At 41.0% G+C, this 12,502-nt stretch overlaps 1 protein-coding gene across 2 annotated transcripts in view; it reads left to right on the top strand.

The window, feature by feature from the left end:
• Positions 1-12,502, top strand: part of LOC142408757 (bifunctional heparan sulfate N-deacetylase/N-sulfotransferase 3) — a 74,147-nt gene that overhangs the window by 59,171 nt on the left and 2,474 nt on the right. For both annotated transcript variants that reach the window (XM_075499316.1, XM_075499315.1), the window contains 3 exons: positions 186-309; positions 4,233-4,407; positions 5,424-5,594. In XM_075499316.1, the coding sequence (XP_075355431.1) occupies positions 186-309; positions 4,233-4,407; positions 5,424-5,594 (470 nt within the window). The remainder of the gene's footprint in view (positions 1-185; positions 310-4,232; positions 4,408-5,423; positions 5,595-12,502) is intronic.

Genomic DNA, 12,502 nt, shown 5'->3' with positions numbered 1-12,502 from the left:
ACAGTTCTTTAAATGTCTTCAATTTAAAAGCACAGAAAGCACAGATTCTTAGGTGACATAAATCAGCATCCCCTCACTGAAGTGAAATGGAATAAAGCTGGTTTAGTCCATCTGCAGGTATGACCCCCCAAAAAATGTGTGTATGTGTATTTTTTTTTAATCTTGGACTTTTATCCTATTTGCAGGTACCACAGCCTTGTATTTGTTCCTGATCATGCATCCTTCCATCATTAGTAACTCCCCCAGCCCAAAAACCTTTGAGGAGGTACAGTTCTTTAATAGAAATAACTACCACAGGGGGATTGATTGGTAAGATGGGTTATTAGTATAAATATAAAAGTTTATATATTGTGACCAATACAAAAATTACATTACTGTTGGTAATGGTAACTGTTTATATATAGAGTGAGATAAAAAAATAACCTTCAGTGTCCTTCTAAAATGATAAATAAATGCAAGTGAATAACAATCTTACTACAGAATATCATAAATGCACTACCTTTGTGAGGCTTTCTTGTAAATATCCATATAATAATATATGCAAAACAGTAACAAAATATGTATTTCTCATTACACATGCCTTTGAAGTTGGAACGGTAATGGTTGCTAGTTGGATATACGGAGGCAAAAATTATGTTCCTGTTCGAAATCTTATTTCTTAAGAGAAAAACAGGTAATATCAAGGAGAGGCATTTTTTCCTTTAAATAGGATTTAGAAATAGCAATCAGGTAAAAGGGGGACAGAAAAAGCTTCTCAAAATGTTTTTCAAAGATAAGGTAATTAGGATAACATTAGTGTGTCTGTAGGGTTAGTAAGTGGTGCTAAAAGAGTATGTATCACTGCTGCCATGTTCACTATGGCTACCGGGGAATCACTGGACATAGCTACACCCAGAAGGTCATTCTTGATTTCTCTTTACTTTCAGAAAGTGCTGCAGTATAAAGCACTACAAGATGAAAAGTGGTAACATGCAGTGGCTGGGGAGCACCAGTAAAAGATTATTGATATTTTGTCTTGTTTCTTTTTTTGTCCCCCAGTTTAAGGGAAAATAGTTTTCTTGCCTTTGACTTTGTATTCATTCATAAAATTAGCAGGGTGAACACTGTTACATGGTGTTAGTGCAGATATGTCAGATCCAATTTCTTTTTAAGTCACTTAGTTTTTACAGAGTTACAATTGTTGCAGCAGATTCTTATTACAAAGTATGGTGAGTGAGCCAGTTATTACCAATAGAGAGATGCTGGCTGAATGACTGGAAATTAGAAAGCTGACTCCTTGCTGTGGGGACTTTTGAAGTCAGAGAAGATGACATGCAAGCAAGGTATAGGGGGTCCACAGTGGTGGAGACAGCCTAAGTACAGTGAGCCAGTTCTTCTGCAAAATCAATGTTTTCGTGTTGCTAGAAGACCACTTCGCTGCTTCTTTCATTCCTCCTGCTGTGTCCACTTCCCTAACATGCAGATACAATTTGTCTGCTAGACATGTGCCAAATTACGTTCATCTTAACACAGCACTGGTGCATAAAGCTCCCAGTGGTCAACCTGTACAGACCAGGTACATCTTTTTGACAGGTTCTCCCTCTACAGCACCCATTTGGCTACTAGTACCTCTGCGCTACATGCCCCACTCACCCCTGCCAGGTTCTCACAGTTAAGTCTTGGATACTCAGAACTACCCATTGATGTAGTTGCTTAGCTCTTAGATTTGCATTCTGTCTGCCAGACAAATCTCTCAGACCTTCAGTCTGATAGTGTATTTTAATGCTGGCATGTAATGAGCTTACCAAATGGTAATTAGATACAAGGTCTCTCCTCATTAGTCCATTAATTGGCTAGGATTCTTTCAAGGCAAGAATATTCACAAATAACATTCGGTTCAATTTCTTTTATGGTTATGGAGATTCAGCTTTTTCCCAGAGCTGACTGACTTAGTCCTTGGTCCGACCTTACATGTAGACCAAGGCTAACTACAGAAGCAGGAAAGGGTTCTTTCAGCCCTCAGCAACCTCAGTACTGCCGTCTTGAAAGAGGTATAGATGTATATCATAGTCTCCCAGTAGAGATAACAGAACAGTAAGATGAGAACTGGTTTTTCTATTCTTGAAATGAAGAAGTCTAAATAGACCAGTCATGCATTTCTTTATGTAAGCATTGTTACAGATTTCTTAGACAAGTGTCTCTAAAGCCTTCTCAGCTTTGCCCTTGTTGAGTTTAATAGTTGTCTCATGATGATGTACTAAGCAAGAGTTCCGCAGTCTGTGTTCAGCAGAAATGCTGAGCCTAAACTTTATAGCCTCTTGATATCCCACCTGGTCCAATCTCTTTACCATTTTTCACTGACACCACATCAACTTCTACTTTTTTTAAAATTTGCCATGTTATCTAAAGAATCAATTAACTTTTTCCCCAAATTTGGTGTAGTGCAATGTTTAATGTTAAGTGTTTCCTTACAAGGTTGGAGTCCTCAATGCCTTGTATTTACTCAGCCAACTACCAGGACTTCAGTACAACAGCTTAATGACCATGCATGATCTAGAGCAGATTTGCCTTTATGGTGCCTATTGCCTCTTTCAAAGCTGGCCTTTTTCTTTGCTGTTGATGTTCTGGTAAAACATTCTGAGGTCACCCAGTCAGGTTGGGTCATTAGTTTCTAATAGTTCTATTTGTGAGCAGAAATTGATACAGCTTCATCATTTTCATCAAATCAGCCCTAATATTTTTGGGAAATAGAGTCCATTGTTTGTTCAATGAAATAGTATCATATTCTCAGACATTTGCATTAGCATTAGGCAGATATAAACACTTAATAAACTAGCAGGGCAGTGACAGCCTTTCATTCTGTTCTGTTTGGTTGTGCTCATATTTCAGCTTTTTTATACAGACTTCATGTGAGACTAGCAATAGCTATGCAGTGTTGTAGCAGAATTTTTGAATGCAACTTTGAGCATATTACGCAGGGACCCACCCATCCGTCACCCCTTCACATGACATCATTTAGGTTTCTCTGATACAAGGTAATCTACCAGCTGCTGCTCTTAAGACCTTGAATGAGTCCACAACTATTATTCCTTATCTAGTGCATAGAAAATTGTCATTTGAAGGCCAGCCTATTTCACTTGCACAATTCTGATGACAGGTATGCATTCATGTGCCAAAGAAGCACAAAACAATCACTTGGCAATGTTTGTTTATGTATACATAAAAGTCGTTCATAAGAATTAACTTCTCAGAATTGGGTGTCACAGATTTCAATTTCTTACAACCGCTGTGGATTCATTCCTTCTCTCTAAGTATCTTGTAATCAGTGCCTGCGTGCTAATGATCATCTTGTGAGATCCATGTCGTAAAGAAAATTGCGTGTGCATCAGTCCATTCCATCCTACCAAGTGTTCTGGCCTTGGCTGCAATGGTCACAATTTCAAAGCCAACAAGAGCATGTCATTCATATTAGAAGTTGTTCACTTCTATGAATAGAACAAAGTCTAAGCACTGGAAGAAATTTCAGCATGATCTTCAGAAGAGGTTGTTTTAAATGGCATTTATTTTATCACATTTCCCCTGTATTCTTTTCCCCAACAATAATGAAAAGTGGTCTGGGGGCCATGGATGAAGAAGTCTGTATGTGACATAGGAGATTGCTGGAAATTAACTGCAACTTCATAACGGATGAGGAAAGCTCACGAAGAAAACCAAAAGGAATACAACCCATGTTTCCACAAAAACATGACTCATAGAACACTAAGTGAAAGATGCAGTCACTGCTTAGAAACCTTACCTGATGAAGCTGTGGGGGGCTTTTTCAGTGCATCTTCCCCACATAAGCGAGCTCTTTTCTCTTTTGAGTAAAAGCAATTCTGATATGAATATCTTTTTCTGTAATTGATGTCAGCAAAAGGACAGATGTGGAAAACTCATTTTCTGCTTTTGACTTTGATAGGAGTTTGTTCTGACTGGGAAGTGAGAATTCACTAATTTTAAGAAGATACATGAATATCGTAACATTTTCATCCAGTTACCAAAAAATAGCTGCAATGTCTAGTTACATGTAGTGAGAAGAAGAAAGCTAGTACCAAGTCAAATATGATAAAAAATATAATGTAAACTTCTGTTTGCTTTTATTTGGCAATTAGGCTATTATTTTAATTTATTATTCTAGAATAAAATATACTTAACAGACTTGTCAACCTTTGTGTGACGTTTAAGTAATTCTGAGAATTATGTTGCTTTCCTAGGTACATGGATTTCTTCCCCACTCCTTCTAATGTCACCACTGACTTCCTCTTTGAGAAAAGTGCCAACTATTTCCATTCTGAGGAAGCTCCTAAGCGAGCTGCTTCCCTCATCCCCAAGGCCAAGATCATCACCATCCTCATTGACCCATCCGATCGGGCGTATTCCTGGTATCAGGTATGCACTTTGAAGAACACGGGCAGGCACAAATCAAGGTTTCGACCTTGAATCCTCTCTGTATATCCTTTCAGTATATATGTATATAAAGGGCTTGGATAATACAAGCTTTTATTCGTCAGTCAGTGCACCATATATGATCACCCATGGGCTGAGGTATCTGTCAATGTAAACCTGAAAATCTTTCAAGGGTTAAAATACCAGAAACCACCTTTTCAAAAGTCTGCCTGTAATATAAGCATGTAAAAATGCTTACTTACTCAATTAATTTATGTAATCAGCACATACAAAAACTAGTTTATAGGCACAGTTATCTAGTTCGTGCTCAAAATACAAGATAGATAAAGAAATTTTTGTTCTTCTGGTCTGCAGATTTCAACAGGAATTTGGCAAAATAAAGATATTTTAAAAAAGATAAAATTCCAAAGAACAAAGTTCTTAGAACTTTTATGACATATTTTGTCTTATTTTTTGATGAGAAGTAATCACAGCCCTGAGTCTGATCCCATAGCTTACCCTGCTTTGGACAGGAGGCTTGACTAGAAACCTACTTAGATTTCCTCTGACCTGAATGATCCAATGATCCTCATAAATACCCGTGTTCAAATTTGCCTTTCTCAGTATTTACCTTGTGTAAACTAGAAAAAGAAAATATGACACTACTAGAAGCAGAGCTTCTTAGTATTTGTGTTTATTATGCCCGATTCTTTTGTACAAAACCTGCCACTCAGTTTATTGAAAATAAACATTTATACATTCTGTTTTGTTATTGCTATTATCAGTCTAGCTTCTGATTTCTTTTGATACAAGCAATATTTATTGATACAAACAATGTTTATCCCAGAATTTTCAATGAATTAATACAGATGAAGACTTCTTAACTTTAAGTAACTTCTAATGTAAATAATCACTCATGGCAAGGTCACTAAGGCCAGGTCAGTAAGACCAACCAGTTTTGTCTTACTTTCCCAGCTTTTGTGGTCTGTAAAGTTCCAGCAATGTAACTTCTTTTACAGCATCAGCGTTCACATGAAGATCCTGCAGCTCTAAAATTCAGCTTCTATCAGGTGATCACAGCTGGACCTCGAGCCCCCTCTGAGCTCAGAGCTCTCCAAAAGAGATGCCTAGCACCTGGATGGTATGCTACCCATATTGAAAGATGGCTAACTTACTTCCCACCTTATCAGGTGAATAAGACTGTAACTTGACATCCTAATCTTATATAGATAATATCCTAAAAGATTACCTTTGTAGAAGTCTTGCCTGCTGAATACTGATCCTCAGGAATATCCTAGATATACCAGAGCTTGTTTTAAGGCATTGATTGTGATTCTTCATAGACACGTTCTAAGTAGTGGGTTGACATTGCTAGGGATGTCATGTCTTAGCACTTACAGGTGGAAGCTTCTTCTGCAAAACAAATCAGAACAAATAATCTGGAAGCTCAAGAAACATCACCGCTGCTCCTTGAACTCTCTTGTACCCTGAACTGCCTTTAACTTACAGCTGTTTTCCATTTGCTCACGCTTCATCGCTCTATGTCTGGCTCTTTGTCAGTAATGCTGAGGAAAAGAGAACCAGGCATGCAGTGCTTTGCGGTCTCTTTAATATCGGATGGTCCATCAGGGTTCCCAAAAGAAAAATTGAAGGAAAATAAAGGGAAGCTGCTCAGTAATATTTCTGTCTACTCTGAGTGGCAGCAAGTATCAACTAGCATCAAGGGAAGTCAGCTGGGATATTGCCCTCCCTGCATGGGTTGAGAAGAGTTTTGGTGTCTGAATACTTTGGGGTGTAAAAAATACCTTTTCTATCTGAAATGGGGATTACCACATGGAAATAGATGTGATCTAGTGGCTTTGTAACACCTTAATATTTAAGCATCAGTGTCTTAACCCACTTTTTGGTCCTTTGATGCAGTAATCTCCCACTGTGTCGACCTCCTTAGGCTATGATTGTAGTAGTAAATGAACCTGTACCTGTGGCAAGAGTTCACACACTGTCCCACTGCTGTCCATACTGCTTGATTTCAACTTACCAGATGTCTGCTGGAAATACAATACAGCAGAGAGGAAACAGTCTAGGAGGTTCCTGGAGTGTGTGGAAGAGAACTTCCTGACACAGCTGGTGAGTGAGCCAACTAGGGAAGGCGTGCTGCTGGACCTGTTGTTTGTGAACAGAGAAGGACTTGTGGGTGATATGACGGTTGGAGGCTGTCTTGGGCACAGCGATGTCAAAATGATAGTTTTTGATTCTTGGAGAAGTGAGGAGGGGGGTCAGCAGAACTGCTACCTTGGAATTCCAGAGGGCAGACTTTGGCCTGTTTAGGAAACTGGTTGACAGAGTCCCTTGGGAAGCAGTCCTGAAGGGCAAAGGCATCCAGGAAGACTAGACATTCTTCAAGAAGGAAATCTTAAAGGCACAGGAGCAGGCCGTCCCCATGTGCTGAAAGACGAGCCAGCGGGGAAGAAGACCAGCCTGACTGAAGAGAGAGCTTTGGCTGGAACTCAGGAAAAAAAGGAGAGTTGATGACCTCTGGACGAAGGGGCAGGCAACTCAGGAAGATTACAAAAATGTTGTGAGGTTATGCAGGGAGGCAATTAGAAGGGCCAAAGCCCAACTAGAACTTCATCTGACTACTGCCATAAAAAGACAATAAAAAATGTTTCTATAAATACATTAGCAACAAAAGGAGGGCTAAGGAGAATCTCCATCCTTTATTGGACACAGGGAGAAACATAGTGACAAAGGATGAGGAAAAGGCTGAGGTACTTAATGCCTTCTTTGTGTCAGTCTTTAATAGTAAGACCAGTTGATCTCCAGGTACCCAGCCCCCTGAGCTGGAAGACAGGGACGGGGAGCAGAATGAAGCCCCCAGAATACAGGGGGAAATGGTTAGCGACCTGCTACACCACTCAGACACACATAAGTCTATGGGGCCAGATGGGATCCACCCAAGAGTACTGAGGGAGCTGGCGGAAGTGCTCACCAAGCCGCTTTCAATCCTTTATCAGCAGTCCTGGCTAACTGGGGAGGTCCCAGTTGACTGGAGGTTAGCAAATGTGACGCCCATCTACAAGAAGGGCCAGAAGGAGCATCCAGGGAACTACAGGCCTGTCAGCCTGACCTTGGTGCCGGGGAATGTTATGGAGCAGATCATCTTGAGTGCCATCACACGGCACGTACGGGACATGCAGGTGATCAGGCCCAGTCAGCATGGGTTTATGAAAGGCTGGTCCTGCTTCACCAACCTGATCTCCTTCTATGACAAGGTGACCTGCCTAGTGGATGAGGGAAAGGCTGTGGATGTTGTCTATCTAGACTTCAGTAAAGCCTTTGACATGGTTTCCCACACCATTCTCCTGGGGAAACTGGCTGCTTATGGCTTGGATGGGTGTACTCTTTGCTGGGTAAAGAACTGGCTGGATGGCCGGGCCCGAAGAGTGGTGGTGAATGGAGTTTACTCCAGTTGGTGGCCGGTCACATGTGGTGTCCCCCAGGGCTCTGTGTTGGGGCCAGTCCTGTTTAATATCTTTATCAATGATCTGGACGAGGGGATCGAGTGCACCCTCAGTAAGTTTGCAGATGACACCAAGTTGTGTGGGAGCGTTGATCTGCTTGAGGGTAGGAAGGCTCTGCAGAGGGACCTGGACAGGCTGGATCGATGGGCTGGGGCCAATTGTATGAGGTTCAACAAGACCAAGTGCCAGGTCCTGCACTTGGGCCATAACAACCCCATGCAATGCTACAGGCTTGGGGAAGAGTGGCTGGAAAGCTGCCTGGTGGAAAAGGACCTGGGGATGTTGGTCGACAGCCGACTGAATATGAGCCAGCAGTGTGCCCAGGTGGCCAAGAAAGCCAATGGCATCCTGGCTTGTATCAGGAATAGCATGGCCAGCAGGACTAGGGAAGTGATCGTGCCCCTGTACTCGGCACTGGTGAGGCCGCACCTCGAATCCTGTGTTCAGTGTTGGGCCCCTCACTACAAGAGAGACATTGAGGTGCTGGAGCGTGTCCACAGAAGGGCAACGAAGCTGGTGAAGGGTCTGGAGCACAAGTCTGATGAGGAGCGGCTGAGGGAACTGGGGTTGTTTTATCTGGAGAAAAGGAGGCTGAGGGGAGACCTTATTGCTCTCTGCAGCTACCTGAAAGGAGGTTGTAGAGAGGTGGGGGTCGGTCTCTTCTCCCAAGTAACAAGCCATAGGACAAGAGAAAACGGCCTCAAGTTGCGCCAGGGGAGGTTGAGATTGGATATTAGGAAAAATTTCTTCACTGAAAGGGTTGTCAAGCACTGGAACAGGCTGCCCAGAGAGGTGGTTGAGTCACCATCCCTGGAGGTATTTAAAAGATGTTTGGATGTGGTGCTTAGGGACATAGTTTAGTGGTTTGGGAGTGTTAGGTTAATGGTTGGACTCGATGATCTTAAAGGTCTTTTCCAACCTAAATGATTCTATGATTTTTAACACACTGCTGGCACAGTTTGGACCCATACCAAAAAGCATCTTGCCAAGCAGTTCCAGAGCACAGTTAGAAAGAGAACAAGGACCATTACCATTGGGGAGTGTGGACACAACCAATTTGGTTTTGCAGGTGAGAGAGTTTAGCAATATGGATCCAGGTCATGCTGTGCCATTTGGCTTTGAGATAAAAAGCTGTCTCTGATCTGTTTTAGTTAGCAATATAGATGAAGCCTTTGTGTACATCAGCGTCTTTGCCATCTCGGGCATCACCAGTTTTTTAGGTGAATTCATGTTTTGCCTAACATTACTTTTCTGTAACTGTCAAAGCACTGGGTCTCTTTTGCACACTTTGTTTTTGGAAATTCCTCACACATTGCTGCCCATAACAGTGCATCCACATATCAGAGCCTCTGTTGGGACTCATTCATGCACTGAAACAGTTTGGTGTGTTGATGTTCCTTATCATCTACATTTGGTATGTATCACTGATCCTGAATCCTCAAGGTATTCTTTGTGTTAAGACCAGTTTCTCTGTGTGTCTTTGAGCCTCAAAGGGTATGTGTTATTGACCTATAGGTTTCAGTACAAGGTGGCACATAAGCAACCTGAAAATTGGATCTCCTTGCAAGCTCCTGTTGGCATATAACGTACAAATCATTAGCCTCCTGGCCCTGTGTAAGATCAAGCCTCACAAGATGCACATCGTAAGCCCTGAACATCATGTGATATACAAGACCAGGCAGACAGTATCACATGATCAGTATCTGCTTGGTAGATTTATTTCTGGAATTGATTTTTCTGACATTAGCAGTGTGTCTGGCACTACTCCCCACCCAACATTTAAAGATTACTTTAGTTAAGGGAGGTTGGCTGCAATCTGAACCTTCTGTTTATCCAGGACTCCCTTAGCTGAGACAAGTTGGCTGGAGTCTGCGCCTTCTGTTTTCCCAGTGTGTGCCAAGAAAGCTCTGATGCATCTAGTTGGTGTTATTCTCCACATACTCTCTTTTGGGCCAGCCATGCAGACTTCATGAGATACACAATACTGTAATATCATACTTGTATGAAATTCTCTACATTATGTTTTCATTAGCTTTTCTCCAAAAGTAACCCATGAATATTGAACAATATGCATTGTCATACAGATTTTTGCCAGATTTTACATCCCACAGTGATAGCGAAGAACCAGCCCTGGTAGCCTTATGTTTTCTCTGTAAAAGTACTAGGGAGTAACTTGCATTGCAAAAGCAACGATATACAGTAGACCATATCCAAACTAGTTAGCAAGTTCAAGGAACTGCTGAAGCATAGAACAGTTACATAAGGGAGACCTAAAGTCAGCTCAGCTTAAAAGTACAGCGTTATCTAAAAAAACGAGAGCCTTCCTTCACCAGAAGAGCTCTCACCCAGACTAGCTAAGGCTATCTATAATTTGTAATGCTGTATAAATTTGAGGGCCTCTACATGTGTGACTGAATTGAAGTCTTAATGTCCATTGTGAAGTCAGCAGGCATACAGTAAGTGGTAGAAGTAGCAACAGGAATAGGTAAGGTTCCCCTTTTCATTAGAAAAGTGGTAACAGCACACTTGTCTTACATGGCGAGAATTTGCAAATCTCAGAGTACTTTGCAAATTTGGGATTCAGATGTTTAGAATTTTGATTGACTTAATTTATTATCTCATAAGTCATACAAAAAGTCCTTTTTTGTCTGGCCACCAAGACAGATCTGTAGAAGTTCAGGAAGCTCATGTCTCTTAAGTTAATTTCCCGCCTACAACTCATTGCTTCAATGCAGTCATACAGAAGAAAAGAGGACCTAGCATGACAAACTCCCTCATGAGCCAGAAGATACACTCATGCACCAGCCCTATAGGAAAGCAAGCTGATTTTGCAGCTTGCAAAAAGCAAGCTGATTTGGCCAGTCTGAAGCTGAAGGTCTCGGGCTGTTTCTAAGCTGTTCTCTTCTCCAAACTGTCTCTCTTGCTCCTGTCCCACAATGGTGACTTTTAGACAGGAAGTAACTGATATATAGTGGGAGAGTAGGGACTTAAACAATCTCTTCAGCTGTCAGCAATATTACAGTAAAATGATCAATACACTGTAAAGGAACTCAAAACACTTCATTGGTAGTATTTTCATTATATATGAAGCTATCTACTTTGTAAAAATTACACTGTTTAATTTTTCCACCTTGCCAATACATGAATTGCCTTACATTTTGAGGAATTTCATGAAATTACATCTTCCTGAGATCAGGATATGAATAAATCAGTACAAGTCAGGAAAAATTTTGCCTCAGTTCCTTACAACCTCCGTGAAGGTTGAGAGGGAGCATTTTTGTTACCTGCTCCCTGGGAGTGTTAGGAATTGGAATGAATTTCCACTGGTAATTCACTGGTAATTACATGTCTTTTTTGGGGTGGCAGAAGTGGGAATGGCACAGATATTTATCTCTACGTGTTTCTTAAATAGTGAAGAAGAAGACCCTCACTGCTTTTCTTTCAGAAGGAAATATCCCCCATGTGGGATGTTTTTTCACCTCTGTGCTATGAAGCACTTAAGGCCTGTTTTCAAAGCTTATGTCTTAGGAAAGCAGTGAGTTCATTTTTGGACTCAGGCAGTCATAATGCATCTGATTGCAAAGACTTCTGGAATGAGCTACTGCTTTCTAAACAGCCTGATACTTCCACTAATTCACATCTCTAAATCTACATGCTATATATGGGTAATTCGAAAGACCGATCTTTCAAAAGAAAAGACATTTTCTCCCTTTTGATTATGCTCTGAAACCTCATAGTCTTGCAAACCTCTAAGTTTCATCCAATCCTGGAAGCAATTCATATGATTTTAGCCTCTCTGCTTGCATGGAAATGTAAAAACAAGCTTCAGCACTGCTTGCAGAAAGAGATTGTTGAACCATCTGCAAATCCATTTCCTCCCTCCTTTTCATAGTAAAGCATGATGGAAAAAGTAGAGGTGTTTCCATGACAGGAAATGAATGCTTGACTAATCTATTTGGGACCTTGCTTCTCTTCCAACAGTCACAAAGACCCAAAATTGCTGCACCATCATTCAGACCCAAAATTGCTGCACCATCATTCAGGTCATTCAGGCATGACACCACATTTAATAAAATTCTCAGGTAGTGTCTGTTTCCCTGAAGATTAATCTCCAGGTAAAAGGGTGGCCCTGTCTGAAGTAGCCTACTGTGAGGGTGTATGTGGTCAAGCATTTGGAAAGAAGAAAAAGAAATTACCTACCGGTACCTGGCTTTCTTAGAGATGTGTTGCACATTCTGTATCTATCTACATCCCTGCCTTAAGGTCTTTGTAACATCTGCCTTTATTCATATTCTCAAAGAAGTGTTTTTCATACAATTATGTATTGTTGTATGGGTTTAGAAGTAAGGCATTTCACCTAACGTCTACCTACTGGTTTATGTCTTTCTGGTCATTTCCAGTAACAAGCTTTTCAACATTACTGTAACATATATATCTGTTTGTGTCTATGAGAATTATAGGTTAATTCTCTAGACATTAATACCTTTTTTTCTTGGCTGGACAAATCTCACTCAATTTCCTGCCAATATTTCTTGTCTTTCTAGATCCTTCACTGCTATTTCTCTGTTGTCACAACA

Source organism: Mycteria americana, chromosome 4, assembly GCF_035582795.1.
Source record: "Mycteria americana isolate JAX WOST 10 ecotype Jacksonville Zoo and Gardens chromosome 4, USCA_MyAme_1.0, whole genome shotgun sequence".
Lineage (NCBI taxonomy): Eukaryota > Metazoa > Chordata > Aves > Ciconiiformes > Ciconiidae > Mycteria > Mycteria americana.
Note: the sequence above shows the minus strand (reverse complement) of the source record. Positions and strands in the feature narration are given on the sequence as shown.